General features: G+C 44.2%; 1 protein-coding gene across 1 annotated transcript in view; it reads left to right on the top strand.

Moving 5' to 3' along the window:
- LOC123769443 (uncharacterized) overlaps positions 1-18,788 on the top strand; it is a 91,644-nt gene extending 72,856 nt beyond the window's left edge. Inside the window, exon 6 of the mRNA XM_045760546.2 lies at positions 18,081-18,788. Coding sequence (XP_045616502.2) covers positions 18,081-18,683 — 603 coding nt within the window. The 3' untranslated portion in view covers positions 18,684-18,788. The remainder of the gene's footprint in view (positions 1-18,080) is intronic.
- Positions 18,789-21,227: the final 2,439 nt, after the last annotated feature.

Raw genomic sequence — 21,227 nt, 5'->3', positions numbered from 1 at the left:
GTTCTGCAACGATGCGTCGTGTTCTTCACCAACGATGTTCTTCAGCTGGCCTCAGTTGTTGTGAGAAGAGATCCACTCCCCTCCTGACTAGAGTCTTCCACTGATCTAGTCCACAATCCGCAGTACATCCGCGCTGCTGGGCCATCCTTCTGGGTCGTCGACGAGGCGATGACGTCGGTGTTGACAGCGATGATTGACTTGCTGTCCGGTCACAGGGGGGAACTCTGGCGTACCTGGGTTCCATCCTCTTGTAAGATGTTATCGCCTGCTGAACGTCTGCCGCATACATACTGTCTTCCTGGGAGTACTGAGACTATGACACCAGACGAGGTCTTGCTTGATGAGTGAACAGCTCCAGTTCGTTGAGGCGGGGTGGGCGTGGCGGCAGAACCCTCGGGTCCCGGCTCCAACTCTTGGGTTCCATCCACTTACAGGTGTTTCTTCTGCTACGTCGTACTAGGCCTTTACGACTTTCTTCGTTATCCCATCATGCACATGATTGTAGGCCCAAGATGCAAATCGTGCATCCGCGTTGGCGTATCATGAGGGAAGAGGGAACGTGGTTTGTTCATCCTCCACGCGGCTTGTTCATGCTGTTATGATGTTCATGTACTATGTACTGCTCTCTTGTTACACCCTGACCCCCCAACGCCACCGCAGGCCGTGAGACACGACCCGAAAGGCCCACGAATCGTGGGACCAGGCACGGGCAAACAGTGCAAGCCGCCCCCCCATCGCCCCGTCAAGGGGGCAAACCGCGAAAGGGCCGGCGACCCTTACAAGACCCAGAACCCCGCACAGCGCGAACACCGCGCCGACCAGACGTGGGAGGGTCCGCAGGAGGAGCCAACCCCGAACCTGACACCAGAGGCCTACCACGACTAGAGGAACCCCGAGCCCTGGCACGACCTTTCCGGGAAGACCCACCCCGGGACCCCCGGAAAACCAACAAGTCCGACATCGGACGACAAGCCGCCGACGCAGCCTGAATAAACTGCGCCACGGCGCAGTTTATTCAGGCTGCGAACAGAAGGGGAAGGACGAGGAGGTGCGGACTGAACCAGGATCGAAGCGACCCCCACCCCCAAGTCCGGGTCTCGAAAAGCAAAGCAGGGCAGCCCCGGGGCATCTGGGGAAGCAACCAACCGAGCGCGTTGCAACAGACGAAACCTAGACTGCAACGCACGCGCCGCCTGTACCCGAATAGAATCATCAGAGGATTGGGTAAATTGAGTCACAAGCAAGTAGCAACACTCACAGGACTCAGGGTCGAAAGTATCACCGACCCAACAGGCAGCGTGGCAGAGGCAAAAACAATGAGGGTCACCCTGAGACAAGGGGACCGAGCAACCCTCAAACTCGCACACAGCGAGTGGGGACTCCGGGGTCACATCCATCGGACCCACGCGCCCCCTAGGGGATTCCCAGGGTCCTGAGCGTTTACTTTAAGAGGACTCGCGCTCAGGTAGTCCCAGGCAGGGTGCTGCAAACCGGCACCCAAAACTACCAAGCAAACTTCTAAAGCTGAACCCCAGGGACGTGTACACTCATGGGGGGACCTAGTAGGGGGCACCACCGAGGAGAACAGTGGAAGGGCAAAAACAAACTGAATAAAATGACAGAACCCCCCACCAGGCAAAAAGAAAAAGAAAAAGAAAACCCCGCAAGAGGACAGCGAACCCCAAGGAACAGAGCCGGCCGCGATGTCGGGAAATACAAGCTGAGCTGCACCCTACGCCCCTACCAGTGCAAACTGCCTCTTACCTGCCGGTAACAAAGGAGAACAGAACACCCAAGAGCCCAACAGGCGGCCAAAAAACCGAAAGGCAAAACGGACCAGCAAAGGCAGACCCCGAGGAGCCTGTGGAAGGTGGCCCCAAGCCCCAAGGGCAGTACTTACAGGGCACCTAGGGAAGGCAGCCCTAGGTGCATGCAGCCCGAGTACTGAAGATAACTCCTGGCTCTCGCACCCACAAAACCAACACCACACGCAAAGCACAGTGCAGTAGCGACACCGGAGCCAGAGCACACGACCATCGCCTATAGCCTCGCCTCAAGAACTGAGGTGTGGGTAGCCGGCGCGGGGGGTCTGGGGCTCCCCCTTCCCCCTCCCGGGGAGGGGGGAGCTGCGCAGACAGCGGCGCGGCGGTGTGTGACGTCACACTAGTTTGCTTGTTTTCGGTTGAGGAGTTCTATCCACTAGTTCGGTTTTTGGTAGCAATTTTAACCAGAATAGGGGTTTGTTTTGAGGTGCTTACCTTTCTGGGTGCCTGTTCCGGTCGATGGGAGACATAGAATGCTTCCAACCACACGGGGGCTTCTATAGGCCATTGCTCCCCTTGCCTCTCTGAGGGGGCCCAGTTCTGGCCGTGGTCCCTGGTAGGCCTAAGAACTCCATACACATGACTGATGCCAAAGTCTGACATTAGCATATCAGCCTGGGATAGCTCCGGGGAGCCGACGGGGCTCCCCCCAGAAAATAGTAATACACAGTTGATTGACAGTTAAGAGGTGGGCCGAAAGAGAAAAGCTCAACCCCCGCAAAAACAACTACTGTAGGTGAATACAACTAGGTGAATACCATCACCACTACATACTCGCAGCTGCCACAGCCCCCACTACATCCTTTGCCACCACTACTACATCCTCGCCACCACCACTACATCTCATTGTTATCATTACACCTTTACTGCCTCTCACGTTACACTTTCTGAATACTTTCTGAATTTCAATGCTTTCTTGGTATTGAATGTAGAACATGAAAAACATATTTTTATTCTAAAATAATATAAATTTATAATGAAATTAGACGAAACTAAGTGGCATGAGAGGCCATAGGAAGTTGACGATCCAAGTGACAATGTTGTAGAGTGTAGATCCAAGACGAACAAATCATTCAAGATATATTGTTGCCTAGAGGTTATATTAAGTTAGGTTTGGATAGGTTAGGTTTAGTTAGGTTAGGTTAGGTTTGGGTAGGATGGTTAGGTTAGGTAGGTACAGGAGGCTCATATGCCAGCAAACATTGTCGCTTAGACCGTTGACTTGCTTTGGCGTCACCAGCTTCTTATTTTTGTGTAATTTCTTTATAAAATGATACTTTTTCAGAGTAAAAATAAGTTTGTCATGTTCTACATTCAGCACCAACATTATAACGAATAATATATCATATTTATTCATTACTAACATAATGCTAGGAAGCTTTGAGTAGGTTTAGGTAGCTTTGGGTAATTAGATGGACCCCTTATGACTCCAAAGCATAGAAAGTGGCTTTTATTTCCTCTCAAACTTTGACCTTTGTCTTAAAACAGCTTAGGGAAGATTGCCAACCAGGTGTGTCTGGTCAGAGACTGGGCCTTGGCAATATTGATCCCCAACAACAGGTAGACAACAGGAAGGCTGCCAACTCTCTTAGCTGTTTAAGGCGAAAGTCAAAACAAATTTTGAAGGAAATAATAGCCATTTCTGAGGGAAGCCCCTTCGGCTCCCTGGAGCTGATATGAATGTATTAGACCCTGGATCTGTCAATGCACATGGAGTTCTAGGCCTACCAGGGACCACGAGCCATTGACTGGGTCAGATACCCAGAAAGGTAAACACGGCAGAACAAACCCCTATTCTGATTAAAATATTGTTAATGAAAGCCGAACTAGTGGACAGAACTCCACAAATGAAAACGAGCAAACGAGCATGATGTCATCATGCTGGTGTCTGTACAACCCCCTCCCCTCCCCAAGAGGAGGAAGGGGAAGCCCCAGACTTCCGCGTGCCGGCTATCCACCCTGCAATTCTGAGGCTGATGTGAACTGGCAAGGTCGTGCGCCTCTGGCTCCTGTGTTTCCAGTTTTGTGCCTTGTGGTGTGGTGCTGTCTCAGTGGTGGTGTGCAAGCCAGGAGTTAATTCACAAGTACTCGGGCTGCATTGTCTAGGGTCCCCTTCCCTAGGTGCCTTGTAAGTACTGCCCTTGGGGATTGGGGCCACCTCCCACTTGTCACCTTGGGGTCTACCTCCACAAGGTCTTTTGCTGCTCGGTGATTGACTGCTCTTGGAGTCAGCAGGGGGTGCTTCATGCACCACTGTTTGCCTCTGGGTAGGAGGTAGTTTTGTCACTGGTTGGGGTGCAGGGTACTATGAAGCTAGTTTTCACCTTTCATAGCAGCCGACTCTGTTCCGCCTGGGCACGTTGTCCTCTTGCGGGGTTTTTCTTTTGTTTTTGTTTTCCTGCCTGGTGGGGGGTCTGCCCTTTGGTTTTGGTCACATCCATTTATATCTTGGTGGCCCTTCACTAGGCCCCCCTGAGTGTACACATCCCAGGGGGGGGGGGGTTCAGCTTTAGCTGTCTGATTGGCAACTTTGGGTGCCAGTTAGCAGTACCCTGCCTGGGCTTCCCTTAGCGAGATTACGCAACTAAGAGTCCTGGTGGAAACCCCGTAGGGGCTCTTTGGTCCGATGGATGCGATCCCTGGGGTCCCCTCTACCTTCGTGTGAGTTTGAAGGTTGCTCTGTCCCCTTATCTCAGGGAGACATTTAGCATGACGGTAGCATGACGGAGGCTTGTGCCTCCGTCATGCTACCTGTTGGATCGATGACACCTTCGACCCAGAGTGCTGTGAGTTTTGTTCCTTGTTTAAACTCCAATACACCCAGTCCACTGATCATGATATTCGGGTGCAGGCAGCTTCGGCGTTGCATGCTCGGTTTAGGTTGCAGCAGCGTGCTAGGTTGGTTGCTACCCCGGATGCCCTGAGACTACCCAGTTTTGGTTATAGGTACCTGGACTTGGGAGTGTTAGTTGCTTTGACTTTGGTTCAGTCTGCACCTCCTTGTCCTTCCCCTTCTGTTAAAAAGAGCTTCTGGGTCTGAGGGTTTTGGAGTCAGGGCAGGATTTAGTTGGTGTTGAGACTCCGGCAGTTTTGAGGGATGCCCCTTCTGGTGTGGAGACGGAAGCATTTGAGCATGTTACTCCAGCCAGAGCTTCTGGGTCTGACCAGTGGGGTCCCCTCCATTCCTGCTTTTTTGGCTGCTCCTGCCTTTTCTTTTGAGGCAGGAGACTTGGAGGATGGCTCGGCCCTGGGGGTGGGGAGGGGTTGACTTGGGGGCCTTGGGCCCAGTGGGACCCCACTTGGGTTTTTATACCCCACTGAGCGGGGCTTGGTGTTACAAGGAGTGGTGTTCTCTTTCGCTCCCTCCTCATATGAATTGGATTTGGCATCTACTCCTCCCCGGGTTCGGTTCCGTGCACCTTTGGGTTCGTCAGTCTCATCCTTCCAGGATTTTTTGGCCTCCTGCATCCTGCCTCATGTGAAGCCATTGCAGCTTACCTCCTGTGCGACCTGGATTACGCCTCTATAATGGATCCTTCTTCTTTCACGTTTGGATCTTCTTTACCTTACTGGGTTCGTTATGAGGTTCCAAAGTTGTCCTGGCTTGCGGACTGCCCCTTTTTTTTTTGACAAACGTTCTGTCAGTCCTGCGCACTTGAGTGGTGTGAGGCTCATACAGTGTTCTAGGTTTTCCTGAGAAGCGAATTTGAGCACCTCAATGCATGCTTGTTCGCCCCTGCCCTTCCTCAGGATGTCGGCATTGTGCAGCTTCGCGTGCAGGTTCCCACCCTCTCAAACACACAACATACTGTCATTAGCATACCCCATATGCTAATGACATCACTATGCAATCAGTCAGTAATCACAATTACTGACTCACCACACAACACCGTAATTACAGACACAAGGGTGTCAACTGACCATCCATGACCTTGGTCTAACAAATTACTGGACATGCAATGAAAAACTCATGGAAATGGCACACCAAATTATGATAATAAAAATCATACACATTATCCCACATGAATAAATCATAAATATATATATCACTAGAGAAAAATATACACAGATATACAAACCTCAGGGTGTCCTTTGACCAACCCTAAATACTCTGGCCTGCCTACCTCTGAAATGATATACTTGTATGCAGCAACATGGCATTAATCTTGACTCTGAACGATATATATTGAATCGTCAGATCAACATAACATTGTATGGGAAAAATCTCCACACTGACCGGTTTACATACTCGAGTCAGTCAACACACAATTTGTATTACATATACATCGAAATTGTGTCTCTGTGAATAACATGCACTCTCACATCACAATACACTCAGTCTGTGCCCACTCACCTTGATGTCCATACAGATGCCTCCTCCAAGTTGGCTTTCCTCGCCTAGCAGGCGCTATGGGACAATATAGCTGGTACCTGATTTAACATCAACCCGGAGACTCTGTAGCTACATTACATAAAATATGTGTACTCATGTTACCAGTCTCCACATTCATCCACATTCACCCTCCTTGCTGAAACAATGAAGCTGAAAAACACCCAACTCGCTCCCACTGCAGCGACCGGCATGTGGCCCCAGGATGTGGCCATAGAGTGTGGCCCCAGCATGTGGCCAGGGCATGGCCCCAGGGTGTGGGGCCATGGGGCATGTGGCCCCAGGGTGTGGCCATGGGGCGTGTGGCCCCAGGGTGTGGCCATGGAGTGGTGCGTGGCAGTCTCGGTGTCGCGCACAGGGTTGAGGCGGCGCATGTCACCCTCAGACGTACACAATGGGTTTTGAAGATTCACTCACACGCACACACACCATGAGCGGGCTCGCTCATACACCAGGTGTGATGGATGCCAGGTGAAACAACATGGACGACATGACAAGGTGGAATTTCAAAGTCCAATATGGGCCTGTAATCTCCCAAATATTACACACGAGGGCTCCCCTGAACACTGGGAAACCCTGCCCGATTCCACCACATAGACAAGATAATGCATAACGCTGGATGTTATAAAAAACGTCAGATCACAATGTGGCTGCCTCGTGCCCCGTCTGAACACGTGTTCACCCATACAGAGTTTTTTCTCCCTCAAATTCTCATTTTATTTATTTATTTATTTATTTATGCATATACAAGAATGTACATAAGGAATGTGAGGATACAAATATGGTAATTACAGTCTTGTAAAGCCACTAGCACGCGCAGCGTTTCGGGCAGGTCCTTAATCTAAGAAAATTTTAAGGAAGTAAATACTTGCAAAATTTATAGACAAAAAAATGACAACAGATTACATGGAATGAAAAAAAAGAAGATGAGAGAAAATTATAGGTACAGTATATTAAAGCACATAGGTAGCTATGATTGATTGCAATGACAGCTTAAAATGGTAGTTGACAACAAATTGGTAGGCACAATACAGCAGAAACAATATAAGATTGATTGCAATGACAGCTTGGATGGTAGTTGACAAAAATTGGTAGTCACAATACAGCATATGGCTAGCACATAAAAGAAGACAGCAATGAACACAATTATAAGGTTGTTTGATATTACATAAAAATTAGGAGATTGGGTAACACTAGGTACAGAGCAAATTTAAAGCTCAGTGTAGGAAACTAAATAGATGAAGTTAGGTACTTTTTGGTTTTGCTTTTAAATAAGGCAAAAGTTTTACAGTTTTTCAATTCACTAGGGAGTGAGTTCCATAGACTAGGTCCCTTAATTTGCATAGAGTGTTTACACAGATTAAGTTTGACCCTGGGGATATCAAAGAGATATTTATTTCTGGTGTGGTGATAATGGGTCCTATTACATCTGTCCAGGGAGAGTTTCAGAGCATGGTTTGCATTTAAGAACAGGGTTTTGTAAATGTAGTTGACACAAGAGAATGTGTGGAGGGAGTTAATATTTAGCAAGTTTAGGGATTTAAACAAGGGAGCTGAGTGTTGTCTGAAAGCAGAGTTAGTTATTATTCTGATAGCAGATTTTTGCTGTGTGATGATGGGCTTAAGGTGGTTTGCAGTGGTAGACCCCCATGCACAGATACCATAATTAAGATAGGGGTAGATTAGTGCATAATATAGTGAGAGGAGAGCAGAGTTAGGAACATAATATCTGATTTTGGAGAGTATACCAACTGTCTTAGAGACTTTCTTAGTTATGTGTTGAATGTGGGTGCTGAAGTTGAGTCTCTTGTCTAGGAATAGGCCAAGAAACTTGCCATCATTTTTATTACTGATGTTAATGTTGTCTATCTGTAGCTGAATTGCATTTGATGATTTGCTTCCAAATAAGATGTAGTAAGTCTTTTCGATGTTTAATGTTAGTTTGTTCGTTGACATCCATAAGTGGACTTTTTTTAATTCATTATTCACAACATTATTTAGTGTATGTGGGTTGAGGTTTGAGTAGATAAGGGTAGTATCGTCAGCAAACAATATAGGTTTGAGAATATTAGAGACATTAGGCAGATCGTTTATATATATAAGAAATAGAAGAGGTCCTAAGATGCTGCCCTGTGGCACTCCAACGGTAATTGGTAGAGTGGAAGAAGTTGTATCATTGATGGTTACATACTGGTGTCTGTCACTAAGATAGGATCGGATGTAGTCAAGGGCAAGGCCTCGGATTCCATAATGCTGGAGTTTAAGTAAGAGGTAGTTGTGATTAACAGTATCAAAGGCTTTTCTTAGGTCAATGAAGAGTCCAATCGGAAACTCATTTTTGTCAAGGGCTGAGTAGATAATGTCAAGGAGACTAATGATTGCATCATTGGTGCTCTTTTGGGACCGGAAGCCAAACTGGCAGGGGCTGAGTATGTCGAATTTTACGAGGTAGGAATAGAGCTGTTTGTAAATAATTTTTTCAAATATTTTTGATAGAATGGGTAGATTTGATATTGGTCTATAATTGTTTATGTCCGCCGGATTGCCTCCTTTATGGACTGGCGTTACTCTTGCTTTTTTGAGGATATCAGGGAAGGTGTGATACTCTATAGATTTGTTGAACAGTAGTGCTATGGGTGAGGAAAGGGCATGGGAGGCTCTCTTGTACACAATGGACGGAATTTCACTGGTGTTCCCTGCCTTGGTTTTTAGAGAATGTATGATGGACACAACATCTGCCGGGCTGATTGGTGAAAGGAGAAGAGAGTTTGGATAGCTGCCTGAGAGATATGTGTTAATATGTGTCTGAGTCTGTGGGATTTTACTGGCAAGATTAGCACCAACCGATGAAAAGAAACTATTAAATTCATTTGCCATTTCTAAGTCAGTTGACGGTATACCCCCATCCTTGTAGAGTTTTATTTGGTTATGTGAGTGTTGTTTAGTTCCTAGGATACTAGAGATAGTTTTCCAAGTGCTTTTCATGTTGCCTTTTGCTTCATTGAATCTATTGACATAATATGCAAGTTTTGCCTTTCTTATGATACTGGTAAGCATTGATGAGTACCTTTTAGCTACTTCCTTTGAAACTAGGCCAATCCTAACTTTCTTTTCATATTCATGTTTCTTGTTGATTGAGTTGAGAATGCCACTTGTGAGCCATGGATTGTTTAATCTTTTGTCAGTTACTTGCTTGGTAAGAAGGGGACAATGAATGTTGTAGAGGCTTAGAGTTTTGGAGATGAAGAGGTTAGCTAATGAATTTATATCATGGGTATTATTGAATTCAGAATCCCAGTTAATATTATAAAGTGCCTCTGTAAGATTGTCTAAAGCTGATTCACTGTGTAGCCTAAATGAAAGTTTCTTGCTTTTTGGTGGTGTTATGTCCATGTTCGCTATGAGAAAGGTAGGATAGTGGTCAGTTGTTCTGTCGTAAATTATACCAGATACAAGGGGAGCTGTTATGTTTGTCCATATGTGGTCCAAGGTAGTGGCTGATGTTTGAGTGACTCGGGTAGGTTTGGTGATTGTGGGGATTAGCATACAGGAGTTCATGCTGTTAAGGAAATAGTCAACTTGAGAGCAATTTTGTTGACCCAGGTCAATATTAAAGTCTCCTCCCAGAATGAAGTGGTTTTTGTTGAGATTGTTGTTTATAATAAGATTCCTTAGGTTGTCTGAGAAAGAAGCTATGTTAGTATTGGGAAATCTATAGATGGCTCCAATAGTCAAAGAAGATTTAAGGGATTTAATTGAAAACTGAGCAAAAGTATATTCACAGTAGTCATCTCTGTCACTAATAACACTGTTGCAGATAAATGTATCTCGGTAATATATAGCTGTGCCACCACCTTTTTTATTAGGCCTACAGTTATGAATGGCTTTATAACCAGCTAAGTTGTAGAGTTGGGTATAGTCTTTATTTAGCCAAGTTTCTGTTAAAATAATGAACGATAGGTTAGTACCTATTGCTGTGAGTAATGCATTTAAATCGTCAAAATGTTTACCAAGTGATCTAACATTTTGGTTATAAACTGATAGACAGGTGCTATTTTGAAGTTTGTTTTTAGCCTGGTGTGCTGTGAAATACTTGCAATAATGATGATCAATGTGCTGGTTGGTGTAGATATGAGACAGAAGATTTTGATCAGGATCAATATCAGTGAGCATAGAGATGCAGAGGGATCACGATATAAGATACACGATAAAGCAAAACACAAGAATAAAAGCAAATACAATAAAATAGTAACAATTTAGAAGTAAAATAAAGATCCAATAGTTAGCCAGGGAGGACACAGAAGTTACATAAAATAAAAAAACAAAAAATCAGTAGAGACTGACAATATTAATGTAAAATAAAAAATAATAAGAAAAATGATAATCATAAAAAAATGATCTTGAAGATAATTAGCTTAGTAATGGTTAATTAACAGGGTAATAAAAAGCCCTAGGTTTAGTGACAAGGGGATTAACTAAGAACAAATAATTAAGAGTATAAAACAGGCAAAGATGACAAAAAAAAAAAAAAAAAATTAATCATTAATCATTAATCATTAATCGGCTCACGATCATGCAAATTCGATCCAGGCACAATCCATCGTGGTGATGAGGAATAGGTGATAACACTGCGATAACAGAGGTGGTGGCGGTCTTAGCTGGGCTGCCACCACCAACACGTCTTGCTCTCACAATGCCAGTCCTAAACTGAATTTTGGTGGCTTAGGGGAAAGCCACCATGCTGGCCTCCCCCCCCCCCCATCTTGCCTTGACCAATCAGGGGGAAGCTGGTAACCCTACGATGCCGCTTTCAATCACAGACGTTCCCGCCCAAAACATCACCCAAGGCTGGCGTGCCTCGACGAATCACAGATGTCCTCGGGTGTGCGGCATCTCGTGACATCACACAGGGCGGAGGAGGCCTAGGAGGATGACATCATACCCCCATCCCCTGAAACCGTTGGCCTCTCTCCCTTGTACCACACTCACTCTCTAGTCCCATGTGCTGTACACATTTTTTTCAGTAAAACATGTTAAATTATGTAACTCTTTACACAGAGCAACTACAGACTTCCTTGTAGTCTTAATGCATAGGTCTAAGCATGGGCTTTCAGCCGACATCACACAAGGGCATGTAGTTGGTGAACTTCTTGTCTAGAGTGCACCATACACACTAGCCTAATCTAGAAAAACTAGCTGAGGGAATTTTCATTCCCTCACACCGATGTAGGGTATCCCTGGGCCTAGAGGAGTTGACCTGGGGACCTTGGGCCCCCTTTGACCCCGCATGAGTGTTGGTGCCCTCTTCATGGGGCTTGTTGTTGCAGCAAGAGGGGTTTTCTTACCCCCCCTTCCTGTATGAGTATGATTTGGGGGTCAGCTCCTCCCTGGGTTTGAGTCTGGGTTACCTTGGGTTCCTTGGCCCCATTCTTCTGGCGGTTTTCTGCCTCTCGAATCTCACCTAAGGAGGTTCGGGAGACTCTTGCTGCATACCTCCTGCGAGACCCAGATTCTGCCTCCATGATGGATCTGTCTTTGTTTGAGTTGGCTCTTCTTCCCCGTATTGGGTGTGTTTGGAGGTTCCGGAGTCTTCCTGACTGGCAGACTGCCTATTCTTTTCATTTGAGGCGTGGCATGGATTCTGTCGGACCCGCACACTTGATTGGCGTGAAACTTCTACTGTTCTGCAGGTTTACCTGAGGGGGGGGGGGGAGGCCAGTTTGAGAATCTTAATCCATGCTTGTTTGCCCCTGTGCTTCCTTGAGACATTGGCCTTTTTCAGCTCCATGTGCAGGTTCCTTCCCTTTTCGCATCCTTGGTCGCTGAGAATTTGCATGCCCATGGGCAATTGGCTTCGGTCATGCATTTCTTTTCCTATCTCTAGCTGTTTTCGACCTGTCTTGTGGAGGCGTTGAGTGCCAGGTCTTCATCTGTTGCGCTGACCTCAGTGGCTCGAGCAACGTCTGCGCTATTGAAGCTCTTTTCACCGATTCTCAAGGAAGTGGTGTCTCTGTTCTTTGCTTCTCGCCTTGCGTGCCGTCAGGCTGTACTTGCTCTTTCTTTGGAATCTGCTTGGGCCCTAGTTCTTAGATTTTCGTCTTTGTTTTGTCCGTTGCTGTTTACAGAGACTGCGCTCATGCAGTTTCTGCAGGCGGCTTCATCTAGATGTCATCCCACGTCGAACCTGTTGGTTCTCCAGGGTGGCCATTTTCGGCCTTTTCAGAAGGGTCATTCCAGGGCTTGGGGTTCTGCTGGTCGAGGTGGGCCATTGGTGCCAGTTTCTTGAGCCAACACTGCCTTCAGCGCCGACGTCGTCTGGTCAGGGCTGTGATCTCTCTGTTCATCGGTTGGCTTCTCGTAAGGGGCGTTGGCCCTTTTGCTGTTTGCCCCGTTGACGGGGCGATGTGGGGAGGCTCGCACTGTTTGCTCACGTCTCGCTTCAAGCGAGTGTTCAAGCAAGTGTTCAATCCACAACCGTCCAAGTGGGTTGGGCACCATTCCTTCCCTCCTTACCATCCCAAATCCTTATCCCGATCCCTTCCAAGTGCTATATAGTCTTAATGGTTTAGTGTTTTCTTCCCTGATAGTTCCTTTCTTTTGGTTCCATGATTTGTGGGCATTTTGGTTCGTCTCCACCGGCCTGTGGTGGAGTTGGGCTGCTCCTCCTTCAGGGGATTCGGGGCTCATGAGGCAGTCATCGTCCCCTGCACTTCGTCGGGTCATCTCGGAGTGAGTGCACTTGGGCCTGGCTGAAACGACCCCGTTCCTCAGGTGGGTTTCCCACCTGTTTCCAATATCGAAACGGGACTGTGCAGATCTGCGGTTCATTCTGGACTTGTCCCATCTGAACCCTTGGATTCCTTGCACCTCCTTTCGGATGACCACTCTATCTCGGATCCGGCTTCTTTTGGAGCCAGGATGGTGTCCCTGGACCTCAGGGATGCCTATTGGCACATTCTTATTCACATGGGGTTCAGGGACTGATTAGGTTTCATGGTGGGGTGTCAGGCTTACCCCTTTTCCTGCCTTCCATTTGGCTTGAACCTGGCACCTCGCGTATTCATGCTTCTTACCCAGGTCATTGTGACCCGTCTGTGTCTGTTAGGGGTTTGGGTCCTGGCCTACCTCGAATATGTCTGGTGTGGTCTCCCAGTTGGTCTGCTTGTCTGCTCGCCAGGGGTGTGATTCATTCCCAGCTTGCCAGATTCAGGTTCCTGGTGAACTGGAGGAAGTCCCGTTTGGTTCCATCCCAGATTCGGACGCGGCTGGGTCTTGTTTGGGACTCTCGAACCGCTTCCATGTCTCTCCCTCCGGAGATGTTGCTGCGGTCCTGCCTTCAGCTATTTCTGGGGGGGATCCCAGGTCACTTGGCGATTGCTCGAGCAGTTGTGCGGGAGTCTGAACTTCACCGTGTTGGTCTCCCTCTGGGTTGGGTTTGGCTTCGGCGTCTGTTCTGGTTCCTTCGGGGATACCCCTTCTGCCTCTCTCGCGATCACTGGGTTCGTCCTCCAGGGGCATTGCATCGGTTGCTGCATCGCCGGCCTCCTCTTCGGGTTTTTCAGGGTTCAGTGTCTTGGCGCCTACCCGAGCCTTCACTCGATGTATTTACGGATGTGTCATCTCTTGGTTGGGGTTTTGTGACCAGTATTTACCAGGCCGGCCAGGGGCAATGGGGTCAATCTTTCCATCGGGCTCACAGCACGGTGCGGGAGTTAGTTTGTCAAGAAGCGAGCTTTATGTCAAGGCAGGAAGGCAGAGTACAGTGCTACTAGTGTTGGAAACAGGTTTAGGATGAAAGAATTAAAGCTCGCCTTTCATAGCAAGACAAAGCTCGCCTTTCGACAAACTAAAACACTTCGTAGCAATCTAGTTCACACTACTCCTGCTTCTAATGCTGCTGGTGTCTACTCTATTTCATATTTGTCTTGTCCTCCCAAATACTTTGAAAAAACTGGCCGTACACTTAATGACAGACTTAAGAACACAAAAGAAGTGTTAAGTCTGCAGACACAAACAATACTCTCTTCTGTCATGTTAGGGATTCTAATCATACTATTGATTGGTCTTCCTCCAAAATTATCTTTCCTGCCTCTTCTCTACTCTACACAGATGCCGTCTTGTTGAATTGGCTCTAATACACAACGTACCCAACATGAACTTGAGTCCTGGCTTTGTTGCTGTTGACTCTTCCCTTTCACATGCTTAAATGCTCTAAACTTTCTAACAAACGTGACCTAACATAAGCTTACACTTCCATTTATCTTTCTTTTTCTTCTCCTTTTTCTTTCTTTATCTTTCCATTGTTTTCTCTTATGATCTCTTGCTTATTCCTACCATTTCCTCTTCTTATTCCTTTTACTATCCCCTTCTTTTGGGTGGTATAAATAGGAGCTGCCTCGTACGGGCCAATGGGCCTTCTGCAGTTATCTTTGTTCTTGTGTTCTTGTTTTTCTCATTCTTACTATCCCCTTTATTACACCTTACCTTCCCTACATTTGCCTTGCCTTCTCTTCCTCTAAGATTTTCTTCTCCTCACCTCTCTTCTGCCTATTTATTGCCTTCTCCTTCAATCATCACACTTTCTCCTTCACGGGAGACATCTCCCGTCACGCAGGGTGCAGTCGCACCTCCACAGATCTCCAGTATCATCTATTGATACTGGAAATGGCTCAAAAGGGCCACCACTTATGGGCTATTCATGCCCAAGCCACCTTTTGGGTGGCTTAATCTTCTCTCTCTCTCTCCCTTCTCCTTCACGGGAGACATCTCCCGTCGCAGGGTGCAGTCGCACCTCCACAGATCTCCAGTATCATCTACTGACACTGGTGATGGCTCAAAAGGGCCACCACTTACGAGCTATTCATGCCCGTGCCACCTTTTGGGTGGCTTCATCTTCATCTTAACACATTCGCATGGGAGACATCTCCCGTCATGCAGGGTGCAATCGCACCTTCACAGATCTCCAGTATCAGCTCTTGATACTGGTAATGGCTCAAAAGGGCCACCACTTACGGGCTATTCATGCCCGTGCCACCTTTTGGGTGGCTTAATTTTCATCAATCAATCATCACACGGGCTATTCATGCTCATGCCACCTCTTGGCTGGCTTAATCTTTATCAATCAATCAATCATCACAATCGACTTGAGAATGGTCCAGGACGGACCAAAACGTAGTCGTCCCTTCACTTTCTAGTGTGTGGTCTGGTCAACATACTTCAGCCACGTTATTGTGACTCATCGCCTGCAGAATTAATATAGGTCTGAAATTGTTGACATCAGTGAAATCATCACATTTATGGACTGTGGTTACTCTCACTTTTTTTTTTTTAGAACGTCTGGAAAGGTTTGGAGTTCAAGTGATTTATTGTAGAGCAATGCAGCGGCTGGAGCTAGAAATCTAGAGGCTTTTTTGTGAAATAGAGTTGGTATCTCAGCAAAGGCACTTGATTTTGTTTTAAGAGAAAGGATTATCTCACTGACATCAAAGGAATTAGCAGGAGTTAGGGACAGAGGCTCTGGATAGTTTACTGTATGGTAGTACTTAACATTAGTTTATTTATTTATTTATTTATTTATTTATTTATTTATTTATATATATACAAGAAGGTACATTGGGTTTGTGAGAATACATTGGATAGTACAGTATTTACATTCTTGTAAAGCCACTAGTACGCACAGCGTTTCGGGTAGGTCCTTAATCTAGCAGATAATTTTAAGTAGGTAATTTCAATCAGAATTGATAAATGATAAAGATACATTACAAGAGAAAAATGAGATGAGAGAGATAAGTAAGTATATTAAAGCACATTGTTATATTAAAGCTCTGATTGATTACATTAACAGCTTGATTAGTAATTTAAATAAGGTTAATAGACACCATACAGCAGATTGACAGCACATATAAGACAGCAATGATCACAATGGTAAAGATGTTCAGATTGGGTACATAAAGATTGGGAGACTGGGTAGTTAGGGAAGATGGGATATTACTTGCAAGGGATGTGCCAATGGATGAGAAGAAACTATTGAATTTAACAGCAGTCTCAGAGGCAGAAACACACCATTGTCATTGCATAGGAGTATTGGTTTTTTATTCAAGATCTTCTTTGATTCTCATATTTGGAAAATAGTGTTCCAAGTTTTTTAATGTTGCCTGTAATTTGGTCAAATTTATTTTCATAGTATTTTATTGTGGCTCTCCTAATTAATTTGGACAGCATTGATGAGTATCTCCCTGAAACTTCTTTGGCGATGACCCTTAACCTATGCTTTTTCTCATGGTCATGTTTTTTATTAATAGATTTAAGTATACCCTTAGTAAGCCATGGATTGTTTAACTTTTTAGTTGTGACTTATTTCGTTAGCATTGGACAGTGGGTGTTATAGAGGCTCAGAGTTTTCTGAAGAAATGTTTGCACTGCTAGGTTGATGTTCACTATGTTACCTAATTCAGTCTCCAGTTAATATTAGCAGCAGCAGCAGCAGCAATAAAGTTGCCTATAGAAGTTTCTCTATGAAGCCTAAAACTTATCTTCATTGTATATAGAGGTGGTTTATTAATGTTGGTTAGAAGAAATGTTGGATAATGGTCTGTGGTCCTATCAGTGATTATCCCTGAAGTAATTGGAGAGGTTGTTAGTCCAGATGTGGTCAAGAAGAGGCAGTTGTATTAGTAGATACAACTGCTAGAGGTTAGACTTCCTAGAAGGTTGTGCTGTAACAGAACCCATGGGCACCACACCAGAAACAAATACCTTTTTGTTATTCCAAGAGTACAACCTAGTCAAACTAGAAATGCTCTACAAATCAAAGGACCTCAAATGTGGAATGACCTTCCCAATTATGTTAAAGACTGTACCTCTCCCAACCAGTTTTAAGATAAAAACGAAGCACTACCTAGTTAACTCAATGTAACCTACCTCACCCCCAAAATGTCAACCCATGTCTACTATTTTAAACAATGCTGTTTGTTGACCAAATTGTATTTTTGCTTTTTTTTCTGCAATGTTCCCCCCCCCCCTTTTTCCATTTTTTTCTTATTTTTTCTCAACACAATTTATACTTTAATCTCAATTAGTATTAAGTTTGTCTTAGTGTTTTTCCTGCCCGAAATGCTTTGCGTAATAGTGGCTTTAGGCATTGTATGTACTAGCTCTATCTATACATCCATCAACTTTTGTATCTTACCTTTTGTACTTTACCTGAATAAATATTTGTATTTTGTATTAGTATTTAGTAATTCTAGTAGGTTTAGTAAATAAGGGTATTTAGAAGCAGGAATTCATACAGTTGAGGAAACTAGCAACTTGTGGGTTATCAGCCTCACAGAGGGCTATATTAAGATCCCCTGAAATTATTAGTTGGTTTATGTTAAGTTATTTGCTAGAATTAGATTTCAAAGGTTAGAGTTGAATTCAGCAATATTAGTGTTAGGAATTCAGTAAACTGCTCCCACAGTCAGGTCAGCCTCAGCACTCTTGACTCTGAAATGGGCAAAGATATACTCGCCACAAAAGTCTAGTTCTAATTACAGTACAGTATTTTTAAGCATGTCAGTTCTTGGTGGTAGTAAAGAGCAGTACAACCACCTCTCTGATTTTATAACAAATCTCCATATTTTAGATAACAAATCAAAATACATTATGTTTATAGTGATACATAAATATCGTTATAGGGAGATAAAGCTACAGTGAATTAAAGACAAATTCAGACAGTCATTATAGTTGTGGCAACCAAATATCAGTAAGGTTAATGAAGGTTAACATATGTTTTAGTATTTGGTGAATGCTAAGCCCAGATTAAGATTTATTTCATTACTTAATTTTTACAAGTGCAAATTTATAAGTTTTCCTTTTTTTCTGAACAGGCTTTAAAGGTGTGTCTGAAATTCATGATTGTGCGCCATCCATTTGAGCGACTGGTTTCTGCCTACCGGGACAAGCTCGAAAATGTGAACATTGGCAAGGAAAATGGTGTTGATCACTTCTATCAGAAGTATGGAAAGAAAATTGTGGCAAAATATCGGCCAGCAGGCCAAGGTCCTCCTCCAAATCGTTACTCTCAGGATATGGATGATCCAAACTTACCAGCTCCTAGTGGCATTGAACCAACCTTTGCCGAGTTTGTTAAGTATATAATTGATACAGATTTAATTCATTATGCAGATGACCACTGGATGCCATATTACCTTTATTGCACTCCATGTCTCATTGATTACGATGTCATTGCCAAATTTGAAACACTTAACCGAGACCAAAATTATATAATAGAAAAAAATCATCTGGAAAAGAAGATTAAACCATCTTGGAAGCATCTGACAAAAGGCAAGAAGACTTCAGAAACTGTTCAGAAATACTTTGCCACTATCACCAAAACAGAATTGACGAAGTTATATGAAAAATATAAGCCAGACTTTGAGTTATTTGATTATTCCGTTGATGAATATCTTCACTATGTTCAACAATCTTAATTCTAAACACGTGGGAAAGTTTTACGTGGGGTAAAAAAATTCAGGTGCTTTATACTGATGTACGCTTATAAATATAATCCTATTGTGGGAAAATATTTTAATAAATTTGTTTTTATTATATCCCCTGTGCTTAAAGGTGGGCAGACACAGTGACTGTGAGAGGTGAAGAGTGTGCTAACAGAGCATCTACATTACCTTTAAAATTTACACATGAAAAATATAGTTTAGCCAAAGTATGGACCAAGGCTACCTTGCAATGATTGAAGTCATTGTCATTTTCTCTTCTTTAATATGTGGGTTTAATTTTCATATGTTCTTTATTGATTTATGAAAGTAATGCTTTGCAACAATTTGTACAATTCAAAATTATTTACATAGCTCATACAGAAGAATAATCTGTTTTGCCAAATTTAATCTTCACATTATTGGCTTTGTTCATCAGCAGCATAACAGTTCTGCTAATAAGAAAAGAAACACATTCCAAAGTATTTTATTTTGATTTACTGAATATATGTGCACAAAGGTACAATGGGTATGTTATTTCAGATTTTTGTGATTAACTGGTACAATCTCACAAACCCACTAACACACGCACACGTTGAATGGAAGCTGGAAGACAGAGGAAGGGGAGGTGATGTGATTGCTGCATGCAAAGTAGTGACAGGAATTGATAAGGTCGATGGGGAGGATTTCCTGAGATCTGGGACTTTAAGAACAAGAGGTCATAGATTTAAACTAGCTAAACACAGATGCCGAAGAAAGATAAGAAAATTCACTTTCACAAACAGAGTGGTAGACGGTTGGAACAAGTTAGGTGAGAAGGTGGTGGAGGCCAAGACCGTCAGTAGTTTCAAAGCGTTATATGACAGAGTGCTGGGAAGACGGGACACCACGAGCGTAGCTCTCATCCTGTAACTACACTTAGGTAATTACACTTAGGTAATTACACAGTTTCGGGCAAGTCTTAGAAATAACACAATTCAGATTGCAGTCATCTCAAAACTGAAAAATATGAGTTTGATTCCCATACAAGGCAAAACATTCAGGTTCATTTCTTTACCTTCAAAAGGTCTCATGTAACACAAACAAGGAGCCATGGTTTCTATAGCTCATTAAGCCACAATGTAGAGCAGAAAACAGCAGATACTTTTTCACCATTCACCCATAAGGTGTACTCACCTAGTTGTGCTTGCTGGGATTGAGCTTTGGCTCTTTGGTCCCGCCTTTCAACTATCAATCAACTAGTTGGTGTACAGGTTCCTGAGCGTATTGGGCTCCACTGTATCATATCTACACTTGAAACTGTGTTTAGAGTCTGCCTCTACCACATTGCTTCCTAATGCATTCCATTGATTAACTACTCTGACACTAAAAACATTCTTTCTAATGTCTCTATGGCTCATTTAGCCACTCAGTTCCCACCTGTGTCCCCTAGTATATGTGTCCATTGTGTTAAAAAAAATTGAATTTGTATACCCAATCAATTCCTTTGATAGGAATGTATCTTGTATGTGGTGATCATGCCCCCCCCAACTTCTGTCTTTCAGCAACATGAGGTATAATTCCTGTAATCTCATGGCTCATGCCCTCAGTTTGGGCACTAGTCTGGTGGCAAATCTCTGAACCTTCTCCAATTTAGTCTTACGCTTAACAAGATATGAACTCCATGCAGGAGCTGCAAACTCCAGGATTGGTCTGACATACATGGTATACAAGGTTCTGAATGATTCCTTAAACAAGTTCCCAAAGGCCGTTCTAATGTTGGCCAACCTGGCATATGTTGCTGATGTTATCCTCTTGATATGGGCTTATCATCAGCAAGCATTGAGAGGAATAAGTCTATACCCCTCTGAAAGATCATTTACGTATATCAGAAACATAATAGATCCAAGTACAGAACCCTGTGGAACTCTGCTGGTGACTTCATGCCAATCTGAGTTTTCACCCCTCATAGTAACTCTCTGCTTCCTATTGCCCTTATCCACTGGAGCAGGTGTAGGGAACCATCAGTGTACATATATGGTTTGAGAGAATGTTCTGTGAACAGAGCATCAGTATGGCTTAAGGTGTCAAACTTTACCTCAAGACGAAACTTGGGCTGAAATTTATTGTGCTTCTAGGGTGGAAAGTGAAGGCTTCAAATTGGAAACGTAGTACTCTCCTATGGTGCAGGAAAGTGCCATTGTTGTCTCTCTTGGTACAAATTATAAGTCTGATACATCTTGAGTTCATTTCCCATTTTAGTTCTCCATTATGAACAATGTTGACCTTCAATAAAAAAGTTGAAGTAGCACTCTACCCACTCTACCATTGACAGCAGGGGTACCACAGTGCAGCATCTTGGGACCTTTCCTAGTTCTTATATACATCAATGATTTGCCAAATGTTTCTAACATTCTTAAACCTATACTACTTGCAGATGATACTACCTTCGTCTATTCTGACTCCAACCCCACACACTAAATAATAATGTCAACAGTGAATTAAAAAAAGTTAGATGTCAACCAACAAACTTACACTAAACATAGAAAAGATCTTCTACAT

The sequence above is a fragment of the Procambarus clarkii genome, chromosome 63 (genome assembly GCF_040958095.1).
Source record: "Procambarus clarkii isolate CNS0578487 chromosome 63, FALCON_Pclarkii_2.0, whole genome shotgun sequence".
In the NCBI taxonomy this organism is placed as follows: Eukaryota; Metazoa; Arthropoda; class Malacostraca; order Decapoda; family Cambaridae; genus Procambarus; species Procambarus clarkii.
The sequence above is the reverse complement of the archived record's forward strand: the minus strand, read 5'-3'. Positions and strand labels throughout refer to the sequence as shown.